Genomic DNA, 27,504 nt, shown 5'->3' on the forward strand with positions numbered 1-27,504 from the left:
GAGATAGCCTTGTTTAAGGAAGTGAAGTCTCTCCAGGTCATCCCATCTTACCTGGTCCAGCCGCTGAAAGCCAACTCCTCAACTCACCTGGCCATGAGCCAGATGGCACTGCTGGCGCGACTGCTGCGGGACCTGGGCACAGAGGGTGCGGGCTTCACCGTGGACAGTGTGATGCGGGTGAGTGCCCTGGGGTGGCTGCCACAGGCAGGCCTGAGCTGGTGGCTGGAGCACGTGGGTGCCTGGGGAGTGCTAGCTACAGATCAGTGGGGGATGGGGTGGAGAGACATGATTTCAGAAGGTCCCTGCTTCCCCTGACACATGTGGGCGCTGGAGCCTGCAGCACCTCCTGCTTCGCCTGGTGAACACAGAACAGGAAGGGGACCCCAGATTTAAGAGTGGGCAGAAATGCCAGGGTGACTCAGTGATGGACCCCCCCACCCAGGGCAGGAGGACCTCGTGGGAGGTGACAGACGGGAGGGAGCACAGTTGAGTGGGCTGGGGAGGTGGGAGGTCACCATCCCAGGTAGGGGGTGGTGGGTTCCTTGCAGTCAGAACATCTCAAGGTTCTTAGAGGGATTGAGGGTGACAAGGTTCGGGGTAAAACCTGGCTGTGCTGGTGGAGACAGGAAGTGAGGAAGCCCAGCCAGTGAGAGACGGATGCCTGAAAGGCCATTATGTATGGGAACGTTGGTATGTTGTGATAGGTTCATGTGATTCTAAAGCACTTAGGATGGATGGATCCGGTCCTTTCAAGGTCACACACAGATCCTGGAAAAGAAACATTAAATAAGAAATAAAGTGTCAGGATGATAAGCACGGTGAGCCACTTATGTATGCGTGTGCTCAGTCATGTCCCGCTCCTGGCGACCCCATGGGCTATAGCCCACTGAGCTCCTCTGTCCATGGGGACTCTCCAGGTAAGAATATAGGAGCAAGTTACCATTTCCTCCTCCAAAGGATCTTCCCAACCCAGAGATCAAACCCGCATCTCTTGTGTTGTGCTTTGGCAAACAGATTCTTTACCACTGAGCCACCTGGGAAGCCCATTTATGATGTCAAACAAAAGCCTGTGTACATACACACGGCACATAGGCTGTGCAGCTAGTGAGAGTGTCTGGGGGTTGCATGTCCTCCAGCTTCAGGGACTGATGCCTCGGGAGGGGGAGGGGGCAGGTGGAAGGAGCAGGGAGCTGGAAAGAGTTCCAAGGGGTCTTGTTGCAGTGGTCCTAGCATTCTGTTTCTTAGAAAGAGCTGAAACAGACACACCTTGTAATACTTAGTTTATAGGAGGATATAACTTTAAAACTGCCATTTATTACCTAAAGTAGGAAAGAGCAAGACAATAATTGTATACACAAGTTCCAGTATAAAATAAGTGAGGGAAACCCTGCATCTTAGTAGCTGGGATTCTGTGGGTAATGTCTTCTTTATTTTTATAGTGTTTTTATATTGCCTCTATGTTGGGGCTTTCTTGGTGGCTCAGACGGTAAAGAATATGTCTGCACTGTGGGAGACCTGGGTCCAATCCCTGGGTTGGGAAAATCCCCTGGAGAGGGAAATGGCTACATGGCTACTCCACTATTCTTGCCTGGAGAATCCCATGCACAGAGGAACCTGGTGGGCTACAGTCCATAGGGTCGCAGAGTTGGACGTGACTGAGCGACTTAACACTATGTTTCTTCTACGCCAGAAAAACTAAACGTGGCTGTTTTCCAACTTGAGTCACAAGAGTGCGTCCCGGCCCTCTTCTCAGTTTTCAGTGCAGGCCCTGGAGCACAGGGTGCGAGAGGTGCGGGAGGCGGCCGTGGGGATGATCCTGGACCTGTACGCGCAGCACCGGGCTCTAGTCCTAGAGTACCTCCCGCCCGACGACAGCGCCACCCGCAGGAACGTCCTCTACAAAACGATCTTTGAGGGGTTTGCCAAAATAGATGGCAGACCCACAGATGCCGAGATGAGGGTGAGTTAACTTTCCCAAAGTTATGATTTGACTCCATGTTTAAAAAGTAATCTGGTGCCAGAGTAAACTGACGCATGTTTCAAGGAGCTGCATGGACAGGGGAGACCCTGGTCCTGGTTCCTCCACTGTGTCTGTGAACAGGGGTGATGGTGGCCTCATGTGAGGACATCCTCAGGTTTATGCATAGGAGACATTTAGCACATGTCCACCAACTAGGCTCCAGTATAAAGTAAAGCATTTTATATTTAATTTAGAAAAAACAGTAAACATTTATTAGCTGAACCTGGTGGATCTTTCCCTTAATCATAGGTATATTATTCGAATGTCTTGGTAAGCACTGTAATGTATAAGACAGATAATATATGTGCTATAGCTTATCACTTAGTTCCGAAGGCTACCCTAAAAATCACTTCTAATGGAAAATCTTTCCATTACCAGGCACAGAAAAGAGCTGCTGCTGAAGAAGCGGAAAAACGAAAGAAAGAAGAAATCAAAGCTTTGCAAGGGCAGCTGGCGGCCCTAAAGGAGATGCAGGCTGGAGTCCAGGTCGGCAGGGGTCTCTGTCTCCCACCCTTGTGCTCTTGGTCGAAATCCTGCGAGCAGTTATTTCCTTACTTGGATGAGCAGCGAGCTTGGTCTGCTTTTCGTGGGATTCTGTAAACAGACATCTCTATCCTTTGTTGTTTCTTCAGTGAGCTCAGGGGGAAATAAAAGGAATCCCCTGCTGAGTCATCTGCTCTTCGTTCCCATCGGGGATGAAGCACACTGCTGGCCTGGCTGTGTTCAGAGCAGATAGGACACTTGGGCCTGCAGGAGCTTGGTGGGGGTGGGGGTAGGGGGGTGGGTAGGGACAGGTTCCCCCACCCACAGGTCCTCACCTCCTTCAGAGGCTAAGGAGGAAAATAAGCTTGACTCGAAGGTCTGCCTTCCTTATGCGGAAAACAGAAGGTTTCAGGCAGACGTTCCCATCAGGAAGCCCTAGTCCCCATGCGCAGGGGATCAGACGGCATTTGGTCCCGTAGAAACCTGTCCCTTCTGAAGGGCCTGCCTCTGTGATTTACACGCGTGTCCTCGTGCGCTCACTTCGGCAGCACATACACACGCGTGTCATCACCCTGGCTTTCAGGGTTACGTCCTTCAGGTGACAGTAAGAGGGCAAGGGCGTGGGCATCTAAGCTGGCTACACAGCCGAGGACTCCCCAGTTGTGACCACAGCGGGTCTCCTGGGAAGTGCTCTGACCACTGCTTTGTAAAAAAGAATAATAAGTGGCTAAGAATGGTGGAAAAAGCAAGAGAGTTCCAGAAAAACATCTATTTCTGCTTTATTGACTATGCCAAAGCCTTTGACTGTGTGGATCACAATAAACTGTGGAAAATTCTGAAAGAGATGGGAATACAGACCACCTAACCTGCCTCTTGAGAAATCTGTATGCAGGTCAGGAAGCAACAGTTAGAACTGGACATGGAACAACAGACTGGTTCCAAATAGGAAAAGGAGTGCGTCAAGGCTGTATATTATCACCCTGCTTATTTAACTTCTATGCAGAGTACATCATGAGAAACACTGGACTGGAAGAAACACAAGCTGGAATCAAGATTGCCGGGAGAAATAGCAATAACCTCAGATATGCAGATGACACCCTTATGGCAGAAAGTGAAGAGGAGCTAAAAAGCCTCTTGATGAAAGTGAAAGAGGAGAGTGAAAAAGTTGGCTTAAAGCTCAACATTCAGAAAACAAAGATCATGGCATCTGGTCCCATCACTTCATGGGAAATAGATGGGGAAACAGTGTCAGACTTTATTTTTGGGGGCTCCAAAATCACTGCAGATGGTGATTGCAGCCGTGAAATTAAAAGACGCTTGCTCCTTGGAAGAAAAGTTACGACCAACCTAGATAGTATATTTAAAAGCAGAGACATTACTTTGCCGACTAAGGTCCGTCTAGTCAAGGCTATGGTTTTTCCTGTGGTCATGTATGGATGTGAGAGTTGGACTGTGAAGAAGGCTGAGTGCCGAAGAATTGATGCGTTTGAAGTGTGGTGTTGGAGAAGACTCTTGAGAGTCCCTTGGACTGCAAGGGGATCCAACCAGTCCATTCTGAAGGAGATCAACCCTGGGATTTCTTTGGAAGGAATGATGCTAAAGCTGAAACTCCAATACTTTGGCCACCTCATGGGAAGAGTTGACTCATTGGAAAAGACTCTGATGCTGGGAGGGATTGAGGGCAGGAGAAGAAGGGGATGACAGAGGATGAGATGGCTGGATGGCATCACTGACTCGATGGACATGAGTCTGGGTGAACTCCTAGAGATGGTGATGGACAGGGAGGCCTGGCGTACTGCGATTCATGGGGTCGCAAAGAGTTGGACACGACTGAGCAACTGAACTGAACTGAACTGAAGAATGGTGAAAAGGAAAGGAAGCATGGCAGAATACGTGTCAACGTGCCTGTGACAGAGGGCGACCGTGACGCTGGCGCGTCATAATCCATGAGAAGAGCAGGAACACACCCGCCTGGCGGGAATAAGGAGGAGGCCCATGCCCACGAGGGACCTTCCTGGACAGTCAGCGGCCCCTGAGGCCTCCTGGAGCAGGCCAGGCTGCTGCTGCTTTTTCCCAGCACGATGTTGATACAGATGAAGAAACCGCGCAGAGAGCTAAGTGCTCGCAAAACCTGAGAGGTCGGGAGCTGGAGGTGGCCGAGCTCCGCCCCTTCCACCCCGTAAAAGCGCAGGGTCTGGTCACCGTGGCCCCTGTCGCAGTGCCCGTGGGGCCTGCTGAGGCCGCAGGCTGTGTCCCTGGGGTGTCGGTGGTCCCAGCACAAGGATGCCCATCCCCCGCCTCCCTGGAGCACCCTCACTGGCTCCTCTGTGTCCTTTAGTGTTTGCTGAGCACTTGCAATGCACCCACCCACCCTGGGCTCCAGAGGTGCCCTAGGACCACACCGCATGGGCCCCTGTCCTTGTCCTGAGATGACTGCTAATGGCGTCTTACAGGAGAATAAGAATTTTTTTTAGTTTTTATTATTGTAAAATATATATAAAATTTACCATTTTCACCATTTTTAAGGTTACAGTTCTGTGCCTTTAAGCGCATTCACCTCATGTGTAACCACCACCACCACCCGCTGTCTCCAAAACTTCTGAGAATGGCAGAATATTTTTAAATCGCCTGACTGCTCATGAGTTTTAGGAAAAGATGTAAATCACTAATCAGTTTTCTAGTCTGTTCAAAGCATAGATGAAGGTAAAATTTGTAACTAAAATTTCACTTTTGGCATAATTTGTTTCCCTGCAGAATGTACTAACCCATCATTACCTAGAACCCATCTATAAGTTTACCTTCTCTAGATATGTGTATAAATCATGTGAACCCCATTTGCAAGTTCAATATCAATCTATTAAGTCTGTCCCTAGCCCCAAATAGTGTTTCTGTGTGGTTTTTGTGTTCAGGAATGAAGTCTGAGAGAATTCCTTACTGTCATGTAAACTGTGATTTTCTACTATCACAGTAGACAGTGTCTATACCGTGCACTTAAGGCCATGGGTAAGGGACAGGCTCATCCCTGTTCTCCAGTGAAGCTGCAGGCACTCATGAGACACCCTTCCCCTGGGCCAGGGCAGCAAGCAGCCCAGGCCGGCGGGTCCAGCAGCTTAGGTCGAGCAGACTGGCCGGTGCGAGAGGAAAGCCTGGAGTGGAAGGAGCTCCTGGAGGCTGACGCGGAAGCCACCAGGGCTTTTGAGCAGAAGTGAATCCCTTACTAGGGCATGATGGGTCCCTCTGGCCCATGTGCTTGAGGTGGTGACAAGGGCAGGCATCCAGGTGTGTGAAAGCAGAGCCTGCGGGCTAGCTGATGGGCTGTGACCAGGCCACACGGGGAGCGGAGGGAGGCGTGACGTGTCCAAGTTTCCTGACTGCTGGGCTCCATGCCAGAGGCTGCGAGGGCACGGGCAGGGGTGGAGCACAGGAGAGCGGGGGAGTGGAGCACAGGGCGGGGGGCTGGGTAAGTCACGTTCACGTGACATCAGAGACCTGAGTACGTTCTGAGCAGCAGAGAGGCCAGCTGACAGGACAGACATCCAGGTCATGAGCACAGAGGTGGGCGTCCAGCCTGGAACTGGACAAGGGCACCTCAGGATCTGTACAGACAGACGGGGTGGACTGAGTCCCAGAGGAGCGGGAGGGCACCCTGGGAGCCCAACTAAGAAGGGCCTAGAGGAGCGGGCTGGGGAGCCATGTGCCACCTGGAGCCCATAGAATGTCCCATGGGGGACACCAGTGGTGACCAGGTGACCCAGAGGAGAGTTAAGTGGCCTTGACAAAGACTGGTTTCCATGGAAACAGGGCAGGAGCCCCGAGGGAGGGGCCATGGAGGGGCAGGACAAAGGAGATGTTGTAAGGTCAAGTGTGGGCGACTCTTGGACAACTGTGTTGTTTGCGGATGGAAATTCTGCCTCAAACCCTGAGGTCACACTTTGAGGATCACAGTGGATCCTGGATAGACTCTCATAGGCACTGCAGCCACCTGACCTGAGCCTTCTGTCTTTGTGTTTTAGGAAAAAGAGAGTGAAGCTACGAAGGCCAAGAACCAGGGTACGTAGAATGTACATCATGAAAACTCTGCATTGAAACCACCTCTGTATATTCAAAAATATCTTCATCCCAGATGCTGCGGAGCCAAGTGTAAAACATTGCCTGTTACTAACTTGTACTTTTAAACTGCATTTCATATCCAGCTGGTTACTAAAATTTTGAAAGTAGTTTTCTACAAAAAAGTTACTTAAATCGCTTTCTAATTTCTTTAGACACTCAAGAAAGGAAAGTGGCCCGACCAAACGCTCCAGAAATTCCAGATAACCACTATTTAGACAAGTGAGTAGAGCCACCTCTAAACCCACTGTGGGGTGATTAGAGAGACCAACCATGAAAACACTGTGAGACAGATAATATTCTCCCTGGCTCATTAGGGTTCCATGAACTAATTCGCTCTTTTCAGTGACTTCAGGAGCTCAGAAAAGGCCTCCAAACCAGGCAGCATCAGCTCTGAGTCAGGATAACCTTCCCTCTCTTCCCCGACAGAAGCGAGCAGCCTGTTTGTCAAAAGGCCTGTCACAAAGTCAAAAAAATTTTTGATGTTTTACACTGTTGATTTATGATGTGTGAATTTCTGTTGTATAGCACAGTAACTCAGTTATACATGTGCATACATTGCTTTTCAAACGCTGTTCTGTTACAGTTTGTCACAGGGTGTTGAATATAGTCAGGCTCATTTTACAGGAGCAAACTGCTTTCTCCTGTGCAGTGGCCAAGACAAGTCTACAAGGAGTTTAAGGGAAAGGTCTTGGTCTGCTCAGGGCTTCCTGGGTGGCACAGTGGTGAAGAACTTGCCTGCAATGCAGGAGACACAGGTTCAACCCCGAGGTCAGGAAGATCCCCTGGAATAGGAAATGGCAAGCCACTCCAGTATTCTTGCCTGGAGAATCCCGTGGACAGAGGAGCCTGGCAGGCTACAGTCCATGGGGCTGCAGAGTCAGACACTACGGAGCATGCACGCAGACACGCACACACAGACAGACACACACAGGCTACTCTTTTTGTGACTTAAAATACCCTTTCTACTTGATGACACTGACAGAATTCAGAGGGATCCTGAGCTCGTTTATCTCAGATGCCCACATGGTGAAGACTTCTTTTATATCTGTAATAGGAAGCCATCCAGCCCTCCCTGAGGACCCTCTGGTGAGGTGTAGCCCTGCCTCCAGGTCCAGCTGCAGCCCACTCAGGACGGTGACCGTGGCTACTGGCTGCGGTCTGGAGGTCACGAAGCTCCTGCGAGCCGGCGGAGCGGGGATGGCCAGCCTAAACTTGGGCCTCACTTCTGGTCTTTCTGTCTTGTTTCAGTTTATGTATTTTTTGTGGGGAGAGGAGCGAGTCCTTCACAGAAGAAGGCCTAGACCTCCATTACTGGAAGCACTGCCTCATGCTGACGAGATGCGAACACTGCAGACAGGTCAGGCACAGAGGCCTTAGTGTTTTCAGAGGAAAGCTGTGGGGAAAATCATTGAATGTAAATCACTCTGTTTAGTTGGGATTGATTTTTCTTACTTTTTAAAGTGTAACACATGTATAAGTGTATTCAAGCCATAGGTGTTACAGCTCCTGAATTAGCACAAAGTAGATACCTCAGTGTAATCACCACCAGGACACATACCCCACGGACCCCACCCTTCACTCCTCATTGTCCTCATTCCTGCTTCTTACTTGTTGAGTTTTATAGAAGTGGAATCCTATGCTGTGTTTGGGGTTTGTTTACGGCATTCCATTGTCTGAATATACAGTTTATCCATCCTTTCTCCTGCGTGTGGTGGGGTTGAGACTGTGAGGAAGAGCGTTGCTGCAGCCTCTCTTGTGTACATCTTCTGTGCGTGTGGATGCACCTTTCTGGGTGCACACCTCGTGGGGTCACAGAGTGGGTCCTCCCTGCAGAGCCGTGCCACCCGCCATGTGCCCCATCTCACTTTCCTGATGAAACTTAGGGGGAGCCGCGTCCCCTGTTGGCCTGCTGTTCCCCTCTTTGCAAAGCACTTCTGGTGTCTCACCTGGCTTTTGAATTGGCTGTCTCATCATCACTGATGTGTAGTCATCCCTGACACACTTGGATGCGTGGTGCCCACTGTGTCCAGCATTTTCATTGACGCGCAGGAGCTTTTTGTTTTAATGTTGTCCTCCCTGTTGGTCCCTTTCAGGGCTAACACTTCTCACGTCCTGTTCAGGCAGGCTTCCCCCACCCCCATCGTTCATCTCCTGTGATGGAGCCTGCCCTGCTCAGACAGAGGAGAAGCAGGAGAGAACTCCTCCCCATCTGTCCTCAGGGTTTTCTGGCCTGCAGAGAAAAGCACAGAAGACAGATCCCACTCTGAGAGCTCCTCTCTCCTGAGCAGTATGCCAGTCTGTGGGGTGAAGCTCTCTGGTGCATACCAGCTGCTCCTGGCAAAGGTGTCCCAGTGACAAGAGGGTCTCTTCCTGTGTTTCCAGCATATTCTTAGAAACAGCCAGGAGCCAGGATGGAACCCCAGGCCTCACGTAGAGCCCCTGAGCTCTTCAGGTTCAGGTTAGGGTTAGGGCTGTGGGCTGAACCCGCACGTCCCCTCCCCGCCCCAGCCATGGCCTCTAGATGCTCCTGGCGTCACATGACAAGCACAGGAGCGGGGAAGGGGTCTTCAGCAAAGTATCCTAAATGACCACGGAGGTGACAGGCAGGCGTCTGGGCCAGGAAGCAGCGCTCTTGCCGGGGCCGGGACAGCACCACCTTGTGCTTAGCCACGTGGCGGGTCCTCGCTCTGCAGGTGGTGGAGATTTCCAGCCTGACGGAGCACCTGCTGACCGAGTGTGACCGGAAGGACGGCTTTGGGAGATGTTACCGCTGCAGCGAGGCTGTTTCAAAGGAGGAGCTGCCCAGACACGTCAAAACCAGAGACTGTAACCGTGAGTGCCCTCAGACCTTGAGACCCCAAACTGGGCCATCCCCGGGGGCCCAGCCGCAGGGCTGGGGGTCAGGCCCCGCGTCTGCCAGTGCCCCTGGTGCCGCATTCACGGCCTGCAGGAGTAACCAGAAATCCTTGTCTCGTTCAAATCCATTCAGCTGCCAAATCAGAGAAGTTGGCAAACCGGTGTCCTCTGTGCCATGAGAACTTCAGCCCCGGAGAAGAGGTGAGGGGTGATGGGGAGGGGGCTGACATGGGGAGGGACTGGTGTTGGGGAGGGAGCTGACACGGGGTGGGGGCTGACGTAGGGGAAGGGCTGGTGTGGGATTGGGACTGGGGGAGGGGCTGAAGTGAGGATGGCAACCAGGCATCTCGAGGGTCGGTAGGTATCGAGGCTGCTATAGTGCTGGGCCAGCGCAGGGACGGGGTGTCGGGAAGAGGTGGTTCTGGAGCGCTGTCTCCAGGTTTCTATGCCGCGCCCTCCACCCCAGAACATCTGTGAGCTCTCAGGGAGGCAGCTCTGCTCTCCTGGCCGTGGGCCTGGCTGTGTGTGGGAGGTACGTGAAGGCTTAGTCCTTCCCTTTCCATTGTGAGCTAGTTTTCAGAATAACTAGCTGTGTGCCCAGCATCTTCTGGAGCAGCTTGTTTGTTTGTCTGGATCTTAGCAGCATTGTGAACCCACGGCTTTAGGCTGTGGGAGATGCTCAGCTGTGTGGGCATCACAGTGCTTCCCGGTGTGTGGATGAGCCAGCCTCTGGCCAGCGGGGCCTCTGCAGATGGGCGCCTGGCACTGTGAGTGGGCCCTGGGGACGCAGAGCCTCCTGGGTCCAACCGAGCCTTCCCTTCCTGGTTCCCTTCACTGGAAATTACCTTCTGCGACCCCCTCAGGTGCTCTGTGGTTGTGGGCCAGTACCGTTCTGGGCCTCTCAACAGACAGAGCCGGGAAAATGCTGAGATAAATCCATGTAAAGTTCACGCTGACATTGCTGCTTCAGAGTCTAAGCTGCAGGGTTGCTTTAACCCAGTGGGTCTCAGGACAGAGTCTCTTTCCATCCTCCCGAGAACTAGCTCCCAAAGCCCCCAGAGATGCCCATCAGACTGTCGCAGAGTGGGCCCTTCTTGGCCCCAGAGTCCCTGGTCATTGTGGGCAGGGCGATGCTGCTGGCCGTCCCAGCTCCTCTCGTCCCTCTCGTCCCCTTGAAGGTGTGGGCTCCGGCGTGCTCCGGCGTCTGCTTCAGGGCCCTGGAGTCGCTCCACTTGCTGTGCCACCGGCTGGTAACAATTCAGCCTCATTGTTTCAGTTTATGTTCAGGTCCTGGCAGTTTTCAAAATCAAGTTCTGCAGTTATATAAGGCACTTAGATGGTTCTGAAATCTGTAAAACGAGGCCAGTTCAGAGAAGACCAAGCAGAAGCCGCCGGCCTGCCCCTGCTCCTGCTCCCTATCCCTCCTCTTACAGAACAAGCATTTTTTAATGGCTTAGCTTAATTTTTTCCTTAAATGTAGGCAGCTCTCAAATGTGCGCTTTTCTCTGTCGCTGATCAGCCTGAGAGGTTGGGTGGCTCTGTGCTTAGTTGTCATCACCTTGCGCTGCCACTGTCGTACGTGACCAGCCCCCTCCTTGTGGAGACCAGCTGGCCCCCTGCTCTGAGCAGTGCTGGCATCTGCAGTGACCTCCGCCCCTGTTGCCCCCACCACCACTCCAGCTCTGGTCTGGAGGGGATGGCACCTGCCTCAGGCCACGTGGTACCTCAGGCCACGTGGTGAGGCAGCAGCAGGCTATGCTCCTTTCCCCTCTGTTTCATCTATATTTTCTTCACCAGTCTCCACCCGCCAAGAAGCTTGAACACCCCTTATTCTGTCACGGTTTCTGTGGGTCAGTCCAGGCATGGCCTGGCTGGGTCCTCTGCTCGAGATCTCAAAGCGCTGCACTTCCAGTGTCGGCCAGGCCACACTGTCATCTGTGGGCCCGAGTGGAGGAGGAGACACTTCCTGGCCCATTGCCTGCACTGGCAGCACCCTTTTCTTACTGGTTGTAGGACCGAGGTTGCTGGCAGGGCCTCCCTCAGCCCCTTCCCCCCACCACATCATCACATGTGTGACAGCAGCCTCAGCACGTGGTGCTCAGCTATGCAAGGGTTGCGAGGCATGTGACGTGCGGGCCAGTATCTCAGAAGCTCACAAGCCACGGGTGCTCTGGGATCACTGTGCTCAGGGGCTCAGGGCAGGACACACACAGAGCTCAGGAACCCCCTGAGACTGCCATGCATAGTAACTGCCTCTGGTTTGGTCATCTTGGTGGCCCCTCTGGTGGCCTGGTTGCCACAGTACATGCCTCTCATTTCAGGCGTGGAAGGCTCACCTCATGGGCCCCGCCGGCTGCACCATGAACCTGCGCCGGACGCATGTGCTTCACAAGACGCCCGTGCTGCCACCGGGTAAGTGTCCACGCAGTCTGGGCCCCATCCCTGGGTCCCTGGCAGGCAGGGTCATCATGTTGCAGCGCTGGCTCTGGCTGAAGGCCCTCCGTGTGACCCTGCTTCCCCCAGACTCCATGGTGGTGCTCAGGGAGTTGATAGCTGGTGTTCACAGGCACACTCAAGTCTTGGTGTCCCTCCAGACCACCCACACCAGTGTCCAGAAACAGGATCTGCAGTAGCAGACCACAGATGGCACCACAACCTGATTCCTAAATCAGATTTGGTTACTTTATGTCAGATTTAGAATGCCTTACAGAAAAGTTTGTATTTTTCATTAGAAAGTTATTCTTGACCTGAAAGAGTACTGGATACCATACTTTTATTTTGGGGGCACGTGATCAATGAGACCATGAGGAGCCATGCTCAGTCAGTGCAGGCGGACTGGCTGGACGGCTGAGGCGATGCTGTGCCTCGCGCGCCCCACACCGTGAGTGAGGACTGCGATGCTGGGGAGCCGCTTCAGCCTGGAAGCGGGGCCCTGGGCACGTGGCTTCTGGCTTCTCATTTGGGAGCCGAGATTTTGAACTTGAAAATGAGGTGTATGGCTTGGTCCTTCCAAGCATGCGTCAGGCTTCTCTGGCTCTTCCTTCTTCCTCTTCTGCCGTCACACGTGTGTCCTCCTGGGTAGCCCTGCCGCCTGAGGGCTGGTGACCGCCGTGTGCAGTGCTGACCCCCTGGTAGTGCGTCCAGGCCCCTCGCACTCCACTTCTCCCAGTGTCTGGTGATACCTGCCACTCACACCGTCACTGGGCTCTGTGCCCTGGCTCACACGTGTCCCCTGCGCTCTTTGTGTCTGCATGTTCACTGCAGGTAAAGGCCCGGCCGCCACCAGGGCAGGGACCTCAGGATCCAAGGTGGGAAGCAAGATCCCCACCCCGAAGGGGGGCCTGAGTAAAATCTCCAGCAGGACGTACACGAAGCGGTGACAGGACGCAGCGCTCGCCTCCAGAGGAGCCGCACAGCTCCCATGACGTGGCCGTGTCTCCTCCGAGCATCCCTAGATGTACTGACCCCTACTTCGCCCCAGCTGCCCCAGGCTCCTGGCCGTGCCTGTCCCGAGTGCAGCCCTGTCTCCTACGGCTCCACTGTCGGGTCTCTGCCCTCCCGGCCCGGGGTCACAGAGGGAGACAGCTCTGCCGAAAGAGCAGCACCAGGCAGGCACGTGTAGAGCGACCTCTCCACAGACGCTGGGAGTGATTTCCATAAAGTCCTCGCTCCCGCTAAACCTCTTGCACGTGGGTCTCTCACAGCGCGGGGGATGGTTCACAGGGCTCACGGGGCCAGGATGGGACAAGGTGGGCTGGTGCCTGCGAGTCACCCTGTGCCCCTCCTCCCCAGCTGCGACTCCTCCCCTCAAGGTCGGGGAGCCATCAGCCTGCAGAGCCTGCAGCAGCATCAAGTAAGGTCAAGGTGGAGAAGTAAGGCCGCTGCCCAGCCCTCTCAGTTCTCACCTGCAGGTGCTCTGAGCATAGCCCACCTGACGCCACCACCCCCATGCTGACCCCCACCCCAAGGGGATCGGAGGTTAATGCTGATGGCTTCACAGCAGGCCCTTCCTCAGGGGGCTTCAAGTTCTTTACATGCATGAAGCCCTGAAAATATATGAGACATTCCCTGATGCTGCTGTACTCACCTGAGCAGGTGTCAGTCAGAAAGGCCCTTCCTTAAGCCCCTGGGGCAGATGGAGTGACCCCCACCTTGTGTAACTTTCAGAGGAGCCTCCGAGTCTCTGCCCAGCCCATCACACGACCCACTGAGATCCAAGGAAGCTGGAAGTGTATGTTCTTTTCTCCAACACTTTATACCGTACTTTAATAAAAGCCAAGTAAAATGATGAAACCAAATCTCTCCTCACCAGCCCCCAACCAACCCAACCCCCTCAGCCTGTGGAAGTGGCTTGCCTGGCTTCAGAGCCAGGTAGCTGTAGAGAAAAGCCAGAGTTTGTCCAAAACGTGCTTGGAAAGGCCACCTTCGTGTCCAGGCCTGTGGTCCCCAGGTGCCCAGCCCACTAGAGACCCAAAGAAGGTAGCCCTGCCCTCCCTGCCCGGCCATGTGCCCAGGGGTACGCCTTCCTCCTGAGTGTGTGACAGGTAGTCTTCCAGGATGCCCACTAGAAACTCACGGAACTGATGAAATTTGTTCTGCACAGTTAATGTAAGAAGTTTTAATTCCATACCATGTAAAATAACAACAAAAAAAAACCTAGTAGCTCCTTGAGCAGGGTGCTCCCTGGGTGAGTTAGTGACAGTGGACCGGTACTAGTCAGCCTCTGGTGAACTGATACTTTCCCATGTGGGTGACTCAAATTCCTGAGCCAGAGTAAGACTGACGAAGAGAGTTACCTTCAAAAATACACGCTATTAAAGAATTTTAAAGTATGGGGGGGGGGGTAGAAATAACAAAAAACTTTACTCAATAGAGCAGCGTACGGATGCCAAGGTAATTATAAAGTGATTCTTCCTGGTTCAAAACGGTGTTGCCATGACCTTCTAACCCATTGCTGAAGTACACATGAAACACTCCTTTAAATAGAACGAGAAAAGTTAACCAAGAAATTATCCTTTTCTCGCCAATCAAAGCTTTTAAGAAACACATATGTAATGTTTTCTGTATATTGTAATGTAAAGATGTTTATAAAAATACTTAATTTTTAGTGATTGACAAAATTAATTGCATTTAAAACAGGTCGATCCTGCTGATTACAGAAGAATCATGTGTTTATGTTCAAATGATTCCTGGCAGTGATAAGTGGCCATTTAAAAGGTTTCCAGTTATATGCTATTAAGGAACCAAGAATAAAGGATGAAAAAGTAAAAAGGAGCTGCAAGCTGCCTTGGCCAATCATAAATATCTAAACTTGGAACAGTAACTAATAACAAATTTCATTCATGAATATGTTGTGGCTATTTAACTATATTTATTTTATTATTTTCATATTTCAGAGTATTCTAATTTAAAAGAATTATCTATACATTTGGTATTAGAATACAAATGTAAATACTTTTAATGAAAATTTGCAACTTTTTAATGTTTTGACATAGTTTTCTATTTGTCTTTATTTCAGGTACCAAAATTATAAAACATCTAAGTAATATATTTTTGTTGTTTCAGGGCTTAGGGGTGAATTCACCCTGAGCATGTGGACATAATAAAAAGATTACTAAATGTTCTGTCCCTTTGAAGACTATACTTGAAAAGCTTATGGTTAAGTTACATCTTCTGTAAACATGCAGGGGTGATGCAGCCCCGAGATGCCACTGAGTCACTGAGGTTTGCTAGGCAAGGGGCAGGGGGCACTAAGTTGCCAGGAGGGCGTCTAGTTCCTAAAATAAGTTATTTGTGGGTTTACTGCTGAAGAAGCTAAAAGACTTTAAGCTTCACATAAATTAGAAATAGTGACCAATTTTATCCTATGGGATAAAGAGAACATTTTATAAACGCTCTAGTTGTGCTCCCATCAGAGGTTCATACCTCTTAATCTCTTCCTGTGTTTTTTTTTATTCCTTTTGAAAGAGGGGATTTTTACCAGCCAACAAGGCTATTTTGCTTTTCAAATAAGTAAAACAGTATTTTCTCTGCTGTAGACTGGTTTTAAGCTTTTACTAGTTTTGATTTTATGATTGTTTCCATTTTGAAGTTACAGTTTTTTCCATATATATATATATATACATATACATACACACACACATATAAGGGCTTCCCCTTATATGTGGAAAGGGAAGCCTTCCACAAGTGGCTCAGCAGGTAAAGAATCCACTTGCATTGCAGGAGACTTGGGCTCAATTTCTGGGTCAGGAATATCCCCTGGAGGAGGGCATGGCAACCCACTCCAGTATTCTTACCTGGAGAATCCCTATGGACAGAGGAGCCTGGCGGGCTACAGTCCATAGGGTCACAAAGAGTTGGACACAGTTGCACATATACATAAACTTGAAATTTAGGGGCATTACAGTTTAAACCGCAAAAATCGGTTCTCTTACCTGCATAGGCAGGGTGTGTGAGCGAGCCTGTGCACGGGAGGGAGGGGGAAGCTGGTGTGAACTCTGGGAGAGTATGGTTCCATCTGTGCCATTGCTCATCTGCTGTTAAAAACTAGATCAGCACTAAAAACAAAAGCCTGCAAAGCAACGTGTGCCCCGAGTCCTGGGAGCCCAGGGGCCTGCACCCACCCCTCCTCCACTGCTGCCACCACCGGGGGCAGGGAAGCCCTGGGTAGAGGCTGCGCCTCCTGGATCTGGGGTCAGGCTTAAGGCAGCGACCCCCTAAGCTGCTGCATTGGAAGCAATTCTGTAGAGGTCGTGTGCCCCTACGTGGGTATTCTGGAACGCTCTGAAGACCTGCAGGGCAGCTGTTCTCACCTCCACTGTAGGCAGGGAGACTGGCTCAGTGCCCAAACCTTGCACCTCTGTGCACCCTGGAACGGGGATGTGGGCACAGGTTCCAGGCAGTGGAGTCCAGATTTGCTTGTCTCTGCCTCGGTCCCCCCCTGCAACGGAGCTGAGAGGAAGATGCTAACAAGGCCCCCACCTACCCCCGTGCACACAGCAGATCCGCCCAGGCAACCTCCACTCTTTCAGCTCAGGTGAGGAAGGTGCTGAGCCCACGGCGGGGATGGGGGAGACTGAAGGTGTGGGGCCATCCACCTGCCCGAATGGCCTTGAAATCGCTCCAGGCTTCTTTCTGGCCCAAGGTACCTGGGGATGCTTCCCGGTGGGGCGGAAGCAAGCCCCCCACCCCCCCAGCTTCAGGATGAAGGACACCACAGCCTCCACCCCACCCCCACCCAAGTGTGAACACTCAAGTGCAGGGGCAGTGTGCAGGCCCCTCCCCATCAAGAGGTATCCCACAGGGCAAGTGGAGAGTGGAGTCAGATACTGAAAGGGGTGATCTTGCGAGCAGGCAGCCTGGGTCTGGCTCATCCCCATGACCCCCTTTCACGGCCTTTATCCTGAAGGTTGAGGGCTCCCCAGGAGTGGCCCACAGCCACCTCCACACCAGTCATCTGGCCGTGCCTTCACTATTAGTGCCTCCTGGTGTCCAGAGACCAGTCCTGGAAATGGAGGGGAGCGGCATCCTGTCTGACACTGGGGCGACTGTTGGCAGCACTGTGAGGTTTCTGAATCGAGATCTTCCTTCCCCTGGGGGGTAAGAACACAATGCTTGGGAGTGCCGTTCACCAAATTCGGGGATCCTAAGGCTGGGCCAGAGGCAAGAGGGCAAGTGAGGCTGGCGCCCAGGGCCTCCAGCCCCCAGCCTCAACCAGGGCAGGGACATGGGCGGGGACCAGGGTATGGACAGTGATGGAACCAGGACTCAGGCAGGCTGGGGAAGGTGCAGCCATAGCCCTGGGGTCTGCCTGCACCATCCCCAGGATCCACCTCGGCTGTCTTCGTGGACTCACCACAAAGGCATGGGTCCCTTCACGATGGAATCCTGAGTCCGGCGCGTCTAAGCTGTGCACACGGAACCATCCTGTGGTCTGCCATGTGCAGCTCAGCGCATGCTCTCCACACGGCCATCTGCTCTCAGCTTGTCTCACAATGCACTATTCTCTCTCCTGGGGATGGTGGGTGGCGGTGTCCAGTGTCAGCTCCTATACACCTGTTACTACCCACACTGCCTATCAAGACGGCTTGTGTTAGCACAAGCTGTTGCACAGCCACCTAGAAACCTACTCCAGGAAACTAAGCAGGCGAGAGGACATGCAGGTCCCAGGAACCGAAAGCCACTGATACTAAGCATGTATGCACAATCTTCCTAGAAGTCACTGAGGAGACCAAACGCTCTTCTGGGTGTGGCTGCAGCGCACGCGGAGGGAAGTGCCAGGGTGGACGAGATCTTAGGGGCCTCCCCTCACCTCTCCTGACCTTGGGACAGTCACCGCCTGTCCTTCACAGATGGAACTGGTCACAACGTGACAAAGACAAAAACGTGTCTTTCCTGTGTGGGGTCACAGGGTGACAAGGGTGAAATCAGTGCAGCACAAAGGCTCTGCTGGAAATAAACACGGTATATTCACAGCAGACTTCCCAGGTGGCGCCATGGTAAAGAATGTGCCTGCCAGTGAAGGAGATGCCAATCCCTGTGTCCTGAAGATCCCCCGGAGGAGGAAATGACAACCCACTCCAGTATTCTAGCCTGGAAAATCCCCCTGGACAGAGGAGGCTGGCGGGCTACAGTCCATGGGGTTGAGTCAGACACGACTGAGCGTGCGCACACGCACACACACACACACACACACACTACAGTCCATGGGGTTGAGTCAGACACGACAGCGCACGCGTGCACGCACGCGCACACACACACACTACAGTCCATGGGGTTGAGAGTCAGACGCGACTTGAGCACGCGTGCACGCACACACACACACTACAGTCCATGGGGTTGAGAGTCAGACACGACTGAGCGCACACGCACACACACACACACACACACTCATTCAAATGTACTGAAACACCAGAGAGCAGACAACGCACAAGAGCCACCCACACACAGATGACTCACGCAGACCCAGGCCTGGGCCTGCACCATATACAGGAAGTGCAAAAAAGCAGCAAAACTACAGTGCCAGGGTACAAGGGGGTGCTGTAGGGACTGGTGATCATTGTTTTCTTGAGCTTCATGATGGTACACAGATGTGTTGCGTCTGGACTAAATCCACTTACGCTGTGTGCACACTTTTCTGGAAGTCCATCACCCTTCAATACAATGTTCAGAAATTTCCAAACAAAATAAAACTGGCAGTTCTGCTGGGGTGAGGGGCTAACAAAAACAGGAGCAGAGAATAGTACAGTCGACCTCAGCACTATTCCTCTCACCCCCTCCTCCGAACATTTCCGGCCCGTGGGTCCAAACACAGGGAAACTGTCTGCTCCCAAGCAGCCTCACAAACTTGCCTGCCCAACAGAAACGCCTGTGGAGCGTGTAAATCCCCACACCCGAGCTGCAGCCCAGACTGCTAGGCCAGCATCTCTGGACAAGGGGGCTGGTGCCTCATTCATTTCTAATGTCCTGTTGACTCCAATACACAAACCACTAACCTATAAAGAAAAAAAGTGCACAAGGTGCTTGTTAAAAACAGCAAAGACGACTTATTTGACGCTTGCAACAAGGGAAAGTCATCTCAACTCTGATTACAGGACGGCTGGGGCTTTATAGGGCTTCCCGGTGGCGCAGTGGTAAAGAACCCACCTGCCAACGCAGAAGTTGAGGCGCAGGTTCGATCCTTGGGTCGGGAAGATCCCTTGGAGGAGGAAATGGCAACCCACTGCACTGTTCTTGCCTGGAGAATCCCATGGACAGAGGAGCCTGGCCGGCTACAGTCCATGGGGTCGCAGGATCAGACACGACTCAAGTACACAGGCACGGGGGTGATTACAGCCACAGGGCAGGGAGAGGGAGCCAACAGATGGGAAACTACCGAGATGAACTTGGTTGAGTTTGAAGGCTAGAGGACTGTGCCACCCGGAAACGTGTACTTCAGTACATTGGCTATTCTGAGCTGTGTGCCCCTGAAAATCGGTCAATGCAGGGAGAGGCTTGTCTGAACTTCCCTTCTAGCCTAAACAGCCTTCCAGAGGAACTCAGTCGTCCGAGACCCCCGAGGGACTAGGAGGAACAACATAGCCGGTGTCACACGGTCCTCCCGCCCGTCCGTCTTCTAAGGCCCGTTGCTCTCCCCTAAAAGCCACTCATCTCCTCCCCCTTCGCCCTGTATGTGGGCGTTTAGCCCGGGGAGTCACGACGTTCCCGGGCACCTTCCCCGGGCCGTGAGGTCGACGCGTCCTCTCCGGTCTTTCTTAGGGACTCGGTCGTCCCCGCTGCTTCCCGACAGCCTCGCGGGTGGGAGGGCTCGACCAGCGGCCCAATGCTCCAAAGTCCCACGCCCACAGCGAGAACAGCGTCCAAGGCTCCACCCGACTCCTTTAAGAAGCTCGCGGCGGCGCTCTAGCGTCCGCGCTGCTCTCGATGGCGCCTTCCGGCCCAGACCGGAAGTTTCACCGCTTGCCCCGGAAGCGCACCGGCAGGGGCTGCGGGAGCGGCGGCACGATGGCTGCGGCTGCTGCGGTGTCAGAGGCCTGGCCAGAGCTGGACCTGGCGGAGCGGGAGCGACGGCGGGAGCTGCTGCTGACGGGGCCTGGACTGGAGGAACGAGTGCGCGCGGCGGGCGGGCGGCTGCCTCCGCGGCTCTTCACCCTACCGCTGCTGCATTACCTGGAGGTGAGCGGCTGCGGGAGCCTGCGCGAGCCGGGCCCAGGCCTGGCGCAAGGCCTCCCGCAGCTGCACAGCCTCGTGCTGCGGCGCAACGCGCTGGGGCCCGGCCTGAGTCCAGAGCTCGGCCCGCTGCCCGCGCTACGTGTGCTCGACCTTTCGGGCAACGCGCTGGAGGCGCTGCCACCGGGCCAGGGCCTAGGCCCCGCCGAGCCGCCGGGCCTCCCGCAGCTGCAGAGCCTCAACCTTAGCGGCAACCGGCTGCGCGAGCTGCCGGCCGACCTGGCGCGGTGCGCGCCGCGCCTGCAGACCCTCAACCTCACCGGCAACCGCCTGGACGCCTTCCCCGCCGCGCTCTTCCTCCCCGGCGCGCTGCCGCTGCTCAGCGAACTGGCGGCGGCTGACAACTGCCTCCGGGAGCTCAGCCCTGACATCGCCCACCTGGCGTCGCTCAAGGTCAGCGGGGCGGGCGGGCGAGCGGGGCGGGCCCTCTGGTAGCCGCGGTGGTCGATCTTCTCCCGGTGTTGAGCCGTTCCTTCTCGGCCAGGAAGGGCCACCGCAGCGTCGGCACCGCTGGGAAGCCAGTCCACCCCCAGGTCCCTTCCCACTCGCCTGACCTCCATCCTCGGGTGGTCTCGCGGCTCTCATCACATTCTGCTCACAACTGGGCTTTAACGCATAACACTTTGATTGTGTTTCTTGATTGCCAACTGGATGGGCTTCCCGCTCAGGTCGGAAGTAGGTCAGCAGCAAGGACTGATTGCTAAATGTTTGTATCTCCAAGTATTTGCGAAAAGACAGTGAGGTAGCTCTGTGCGCGGGACCTCCCAGACAGGCAAGAAGCTGTGAAATGACTGGAATTGCATAAGGCCCCTCGTGTGATCTCACAGGACAGTTCACTTGATCCCAGCAGCGACTTTTCAAGGCAAGGGTTGTTATTCCTGTCGTACAGGATGCGGGAAGGATTGCCCAGAGTACACAGCGAATAGCTTGCAGCATTCTTTAGACTGTTCTGTCTAGGGACTGCTTGCTTGTTTTATTTATCCAGGGACCCCAGGTCAAACAATGCTGGGCTCATAACTAAGGCCTAGCAAATCTATTGAGGAAGAGACAGAAGGGCAGAGGTTGCGGTACCATGGCCTAAGTCCAGTTTAGAGGCTGAGGCTCTTGTCCTTAAAGAGGCAGGCCTCTGTTTCTTTCACTTATTTTCCATCCCTTTTGTGCAGTCTTATCAAATGTGTATGCAGTTTAGCAACTGACCTTTTTGCAGCGGGAATTGCTCTTGAGATGTTGCCAACTCATTTTACAAATGTCTATGTGTCAGGATTAAAAAGCAGAGACATCGGTTGCCGACAAAGGTTGGTATAGTCCAATCTGTGGTTTTCCCAGTAGTCATGTAGGGATGTGAGAGTTGGATCATAAAGAAGGCCAAAGAATTGATGCTTTCAAATTGTGGTGCTGGAAACAACTCTTGAGAGTCCCTTGGACACCAAGGAGATCAAATCAGTTAATCCTAAAGGAAATCAACCCTGACTATTCATTGAAAGGACTGATGCTGAACCTGAAGCTCCAATACTTTGGCCACCTGATGTAAAGAGTCAACTCATTGGAAAAGATCCTGATGCTGGGGTGACAGAGGATGAGATGGTTGGATGGCATCACCGACTCGATAGACATGAGATAGTGGGGGACAGAGGAGCCTGGCGTGCTTCAGTCCATGGCATTGCAAAGAGTTGGACACAACTTAGCTTCTAAACAACAACATCATTGTGTCAGGATAGAAGTCTGTGTGTGGAGGGTCACAAGAACAGAGTGACGCACACTTGCTGGTGTTTCCAGGAAGGCGCTCAGGAGGCTCCTGGAACGACTCCCAGACACTGGTTCCCAGGGCTGTAGCTTCCCTAAGAGGCTCGTGTGACACATGGTGTAAGCCCTTTCTGTTCCGTCACCCATCTCCTCTTGATTTTACAGAAGGTAAAAGTTTGGGTTTGTTTTGTTTCTTTAATGTTCTGTGTACCTCTGCATATCTGCCCAGTAAAGTCGTCTTTGTTGTGTCCAGAATGCCCTCACTCAGGTCAGAGAGAATGTCTCACTGCTCCACCTCCAGTTTCCTGGCCCACCTTGTTCCCATTTCTAGACTCCCATCCATCTCTGTTACATGAAGAGGTCGTTTCTTGGAGAGCGTCATGTCAGAGCTGCTGGGAATCTGCTTGGACTTGGATGTCCTTTGGGAGCCTTTTCTAAAGTGATCCCTCCCTGGGGGAACGGCTGCTCGAACTGGGTGAAGCAGAGTCCCTCCACCTGCTGGAGCTGCAAGGACACCGGTTTTCTCTGTCCTTCCTGCACTCTGGGGGGACAGCCGAGCTCAGAACCGGAAAGTGTGGGTTCTGTTCAGCGTCTTGTAGTAGCGCCCTGGGCTCCTGCCCATCCCCTCCCCCGTGAAAACTGTGAGGGTGACCCTGGTGTCATGAAGAAAGCATGGTGACAGTGCTGGTGCGTGTCTTCTGTGGCTACATAGCCGTGCCAAGGTTGTGGCTTAACACAACAACAGCAGTTTTCTTGGCTCCCAGTCATCTGCTCTGGGCTGGCCCAGCTGGCCCAGCGCCTCCTGGCTGCTGATGGCCCGTGTGGCCGCCGTCAGCTGCTGTGGGCTCAGCCTGGGCTCAGCTGACATGGCTGACTCCTCTCCCTGTGTCATCTCGGGACGTCTCCTGCCCCAGCCAGATGGTCTGCCCTCACGTGGTAGCTCAGGGCTCTGGAGCCGGGCCTTCTTGGGAAGCAGACATAGACCCCACAGCCCGCTGAGCCCACTGCATCCTGCTGTTTCTGTAAGCAGAGCTCAGTTGGGAGTCGTGGGAGACGCAGCACATGGATGTGGACACCTGGAGGGGCCGCCAGAGTGACAGCACACAGCCCCTGCTTGTCCCACTCAGCCCCCGTCCACAGAGGGCCCCTGCGAGCGCCTTGGTGTCCACTCACCTGGGAGTTGTGCACCAGACCCTCGTCTGCACTACAGCCACGGGGGCAAGGAGGCTGCACAGAGAGCTGTGCTCCCTTTCCCGGCCCACGCTGCTTGGAGAGCCCAGCTTCCTCCTTGGCCCAGCCTCAGGGCCCCCAGCCAGGCTTCTCCCCACCGGGTTCCATTACCCATGGACTCAGCCGCTGGACTGTGATGAGCCAGAGATGGGCCCCCACACAGCACTCTGCCCTGTCAGTGACCGCTCCCCAGACCCGTGGCGCTCCCGTTGGGGACCGCTGGAGGGATGGGCAGGACACACACGCCCCCAGCTGTCCTGGGACAGCACATTTGTCAGCTGAAGGAGCACCGTGTCCAGGGTTTGTCCCAGTCCTGCCAGTGCCAGGCCCAGTGTCACTCACATACAGGACTCCTCCCAGAATCAGCTTCCACAAAGAAGTGTCTTTCCATTTTTTTATTTTATCAGTTGATGCTGGAGATGGTGGGTCCTGGGCCCCTCAGCTGGAGCAGAGGGGTTCTTCCACACCCCCAGGGATAGTGTGTGTCTGTGGTCTCAGCCAGGAAGTTAGGGTCCTTACCCTGCAGTGTGGCCCATCAGTGGTGAAGACTGGCCGTGCCCAGCCAGTGTCACCTACAGGAAGGAGGGAATGGGTGGGTGTCCTGGGAAGATGCTTTGAAGGGGGTGCCTCCAAGTGCACTTAATTCTTCCCTTGCTGATTATGCATTTCTTACCTTCTGCCCTCCTGTGCAATTAAACTGCCTGTGTGGATGTTACGTCTGGGTTTCTCCCATCTCCTGGAGCCCCAACACCGACCCCCCATCTCCCCCCAACCCCGCCCACCCCACACCCCCCACACCCCTCCAGCGCTCCTGGTCCATTTGGGAAACCTATGGACTCCACTCCACATCAAATCTGCGGTTTACGTGGGGCTGGGCGTGGCACATGGTGCTGCTGGGGTCAGTTTTTGCTTGTTAGTGGTCTCCAAGCCCCCAGAGACCCAGCAGCTGCCCAGTCCCCTCCTCTGCCCAGGGCCTCAGGGCATGTCCTGAGCTGCCACCACTTGTTGCTCAGAAATACCCAGTGTTAGTGATTGTTGCCCTATATGACCCCACCCTAGTACCACTGCACCTGCCCTGTGGAGACCACTTCACCAGGCTGCTGGCCTGGCATAGCTCTGTTAGGGCTGGGGATCCGTCCTGCCCCCATTCCTTGCTGGCGCCTCCCCTGCTGCTGTCTCAGGGCCTGCTCACCACGGAGGCAGATGCACTCCACCGCCAGCGGCTGTGGTTTCACGCCACAGAGGTGCCAGTGGAGTCCAAGCTGTTCGGCCAAAGCCCGTCTGGATGGTACAGGAGACCCCAAGGCTGGACGTGCAGGTCAAACCTGACTGTGACACGGCAGCCCTTTGCTCCTGCTCACAGCCTCCCTGCAGGCACGGGGCCCAGCTCATCTGGCCCCAGCCTGGCTGAGTGTGCACATGCAGACCCAGTCTAGGTGGCCCTGGCCAGTCCTCCAGAGCAGGCGTCTTCTGATGCAGGACACGTGGGCTCAGCACTGCCCAACTGCGGGACAGGGGCATCGCCATGTCCTATTGGGTGGGGGTGGCGGGGGGCAGGGTGTCACAGGGTGGCCTGGAAGGGCCACGTTTCAGCCCATCTGCCCACCTGTCCAGTCTCGCCCACATGGAGGGACTGCCCAGGAGAGGCAACACTGACTGCTGAGGTAACCTGCAGCCCGGTGACCACTGAGTATTCAGTCCCTGGGGACACTTGGAGACTGCACTGGGCTCACCTTTTCTGTTTCCAGGTTGAGTGCAGGATCAGAGCCTGCCTGGCAGTTGCTCCCTTTTCCCCAGGCCTCTGGTCCTGCCAGGCAGAGGCTCTTGTGCCGCACACCCACCTGCCGTGGCCCTCCACACTGCTGTCCCGGCCTCGCTGCAGCCTGACTGCCAAGCCAGAGGGCCCCAGACAGGAGTGATAAAGAAGGGTCCCTTTGTAACTTGGGGTTGCCTTCTGTGTAACCACAAGAAGCCCCTGCCCACCTTCCCAGCTGGTGACAACCCTGCCACCGGCTGTGGGTCTTTGGGGACCACGGTGTCCCAGTCAGGACCAGGACTCCTCACAGGCCACGCTGGTGTGAGTGCTGCTCCCTGAGTGTCCAGAGGAGCCTGCCCGCTGGGTTGTCACTGGGGCTCCGCAGTGCTCTCACCCAAGCACTCCCTGGTCCTCAGTCCTCAGGAGGCCCTTGCCACCCATCACTATCTCACTTTTCAAAGACCAGGAGGCCCCTGTGCTCGCTCCAGCTAAACCAGGCCAGCAAGCTTCTCCCCAGGCCACCCTGTCAAGTCCCTAAGCCCAGGTCAGGTGTAGGCAAAGCTGTGCGAGGTCTTGCCAGAGCTCCCGACAAGAAGCCATTTACTTGCAGGGCTGGATGGCCCCTGGGACAGTGGTGTGGCCAGTCTCCTGCGAGGGGCTGTCCTCTTTACCACCAACTGAGTTGTTCCTCACCTCCCCCACCCCTAGGGCATAGGACCCCCTGCCCTCCACCCAGCACCTCTTAGCCCAGATCAGCGACACTCATGACTGCTTCCCTCATCCTCCTGTCTCTTACGGGCCTCCTGATGCGCAGACAGCAGTGCCCCCCCCCCACCCCACTCCCTCCCACATCACAGCAAAGGGCCCAGAGACCTCCCAGCATTGACGTAAACGCACCATCACAAACACGGTACAGGAGGACCCCGTGTGCTGGAAACGCCACATCTCAGCGTGGAGCGCGACGCTGTCACTCATGCTCTGTTCTTTCTCTTCTGCTCGTTTACTTGCAGACATCCTGGGGCTTCCCTGGTGGCCTTGCAATGCCAGGGGATGTAGGTTTGATCCTTGATCTGGAAATTAAGATCACACATGCCATGGGGCAACTAAGGCCACCAAATAAATATTGAAAATGATAAAAACACTATCACCATTTTGTGGGAAATGTTTTTCATGTGAAGTTCCTACTTGTTCTTAACCAAACATTCCCCTCCTTCCTTGCTGTCTTTTTCCTCACCCTAACCGTCGACCTGAAACTGTGCTGTAGTTGACAACCATGAGCACACAGTGGTCAAGCAGCATTTCAGAGAGACGACTGGCAGGCCATCCACACCTCCCCTCGGTGGACAGTCCACGCTGTCCATACTGGGCACCGGGCCGGGGGCAAGCATGGCTTGTGCTGTGTTGCTGATACAGGGCAGACAGTCAATAAGGGTGGGCCTTGGCGCCTCTCATGGCCCAGCAACAGGCCAGAGCTGGGGATCTGATGTGTCCCGGTCTCCCTCACAGACGCTGGACCTGTCCAACAACCAGCTGAGCGAGATCCCGGCAGAGCTGGCTGACTGCCCAAAGCTCAAGGACATCAACTTCAGGGGGAACAGGCTGCGAGACAAGCGCCTGGAGAAGATGGTCAGCGGCTGCCAGACCAGGTCCATCCTGGAGTACCTGCGTGCTGGGGGCCGGGGCCGGGGCCGAGGCAAGGCCGAGGGCCCCGACAAGGAGGAGGGCCGGCGGAAGAGGCGGGAGCGGAAGAAGAGGGAGAGCGGCGAAGGCGCAGACGCTGTAGTGGACGAGGCCAGCCGGCTGCTGCTCCGGGTCCTGCATGTCTCGGAGAACCCCACCCTGCTGACCGTCCGGGCAAGCCCCGAGGTCAGGGATGTGCGGCCATTCTTCGTGGGCGCCGTCGTGCGGGGCATGAATCTGCGGCCCGGGAATGCGCTCAAGCGGTTTCTGTCCTGCCAGGTGGGTGCCCACAGCTGTGTGCGTGGGGCGGGGAGGATGGGCCGTGGGCCTGGCGTCCTTGGGCGTCACTCCTGCAAAGCGCCTGGGTTTCCTCCCCTGACCCGGCCTGGGTCTGGGCGGGTGGGGAGAGGCCTCCATCCTGAGTCTTTGAAATGTCACTAGTACACTCCTGTAGTAAGGGACACACTTGATCTCACATGAGATAGTATTAGGACTGTCAGCTCTCGCCAGCACGTTATTGGGTGAGTTGTTGAGTGTCTGTGACAAGAGGAATTTGTTGTCTTTATGTGCCATCTGCCCAGGTTTTAAAATAAACAGCACATCCTTGCCCGTGGGAAACCCCAAGCATGGTTGCGTGGCTGAGGCCACCTGTGGAAGGCCGTGCGTTCAGGGAGGGAGCCGAGCCAGGACCTGAGATCCGGGCTGGTTTTTCTTGTGAAGTCACACTTGTGCTTATTCACTCATAAACTTAGCTCGAGATGGATCCTTGGAAGTGTTGAGCATCGTGTAGTAAGAGTTGGGGAAAGAGAAAATCCTGCTAGTAAGCAGATAACAGTTCTCTAAGGAAGGTTCCACAAGAGAAACAGGTGGCTGGGGAGGTAGAGAAAGGCAGCAGGTG

General features: G+C 54.4%; 3 protein-coding genes and 1 long non-coding RNA gene across 12 annotated transcripts in view; 2 read left to right on the forward strand and 2 right to left on the reverse strand.

Annotated features, from left to right (window-relative positions):
- The window catches only part of CEP104 (centrosomal protein 104), a 40,495-nt gene extending 25,407 nt beyond the window's left edge, over positions 1-15,088 (forward strand). For all 6 annotated transcript variants that reach the window (XM_042257358.1, XM_042257361.1, XM_042257362.1 and 3 more), the window contains 10 exons: positions 1-177; positions 1,754-1,960; positions 2,399-2,506; positions 6,517-6,553; positions 6,766-6,832; positions 7,862-7,970; positions 9,307-9,445; positions 9,603-9,670; positions 11,791-11,881; positions 12,734-15,088. In XM_042257358.1, coding sequence (XP_042113292.1) covers positions 1-177; positions 1,754-1,960; positions 2,399-2,506; positions 6,517-6,553; positions 6,766-6,832; positions 7,862-7,970; positions 9,307-9,445; positions 9,603-9,670; positions 11,791-11,881; positions 12,734-12,849 — 1,119 coding nt within the window. In that variant the 3' untranslated portion in view covers positions 12,850-15,088. The remainder of the gene's footprint in view (positions 178-1,753; positions 1,961-2,398; positions 2,507-6,516; positions 6,554-6,765; positions 6,833-7,861; positions 7,971-9,306; positions 9,446-9,602; positions 9,671-11,790; positions 11,882-12,733) is intronic.
- Positions 34-19,871, reverse strand: LOC121820792 (uncharacterized). Its single transcript, XR_006061491.2, has 2 exons — positions 19,115-19,871; positions 34-768 (listed from the first exon to the last, which is right to left on the reverse strand). It is a non-coding gene; the product is annotated as an uncharacterized LOC121820792 (long non-coding RNA).
- The window catches only part of LRRC47 (leucine rich repeat containing 47), a 17,457-nt gene continuing 3,551 nt past the window's right edge, over positions 13,599-27,504 (forward strand). Inside the window, exons 1-2 of the mRNA XM_015099259.4 lie at positions 13,599-20,590; positions 26,433-26,885. Of these exons, the coding sequence (XP_014954745.3) occupies positions 19,892-20,590; positions 26,433-26,885 (1,152 nt within the window). The 5' untranslated portion in view covers positions 13,599-19,891. The remainder of the gene's footprint in view (positions 20,591-26,432; positions 26,886-27,504) is intronic.
- Positions 23,551-27,504, reverse strand: part of SMIM1 (small integral membrane protein 1 (Vel blood group)) — a 13,358-nt gene continuing 9,404 nt past the window's right edge. For 2 of the 4 annotated variants that reach the window (XM_060396139.1, XM_060396138.1), the window contains 3 exons: positions 25,824-25,996; positions 24,363-24,700; positions 23,551-23,742 (listed from right to left, as the gene is read on the reverse strand). Coding sequence is in view for 1 of the 4 variants with exons in the window: in XM_015099260.4 (XP_014954746.3) it covers positions 23,739-23,742; positions 24,363-24,700; positions 24,904-25,053; positions 25,824-25,996 (665 nt within the window). In the remaining 3 variants the exon portion in view is untranslated. Of the gene's footprint in view, positions 23,743-24,362; positions 24,701-24,903; positions 25,997-27,504 lie in introns of all 4 variants that reach the window. The other 2 variants (XM_015099260.4, XR_009595728.1) reach the window with 2 other exon arrangements.

This window comes from Ovis aries, chromosome 12 (genome assembly GCF_016772045.2).
Source record: "Ovis aries strain OAR_USU_Benz2616 breed Rambouillet chromosome 12, ARS-UI_Ramb_v3.0, whole genome shotgun sequence".
NCBI classification, from domain to species: domain Eukaryota; kingdom Metazoa; phylum Chordata; class Mammalia; order Artiodactyla; family Bovidae; genus Ovis; species Ovis aries.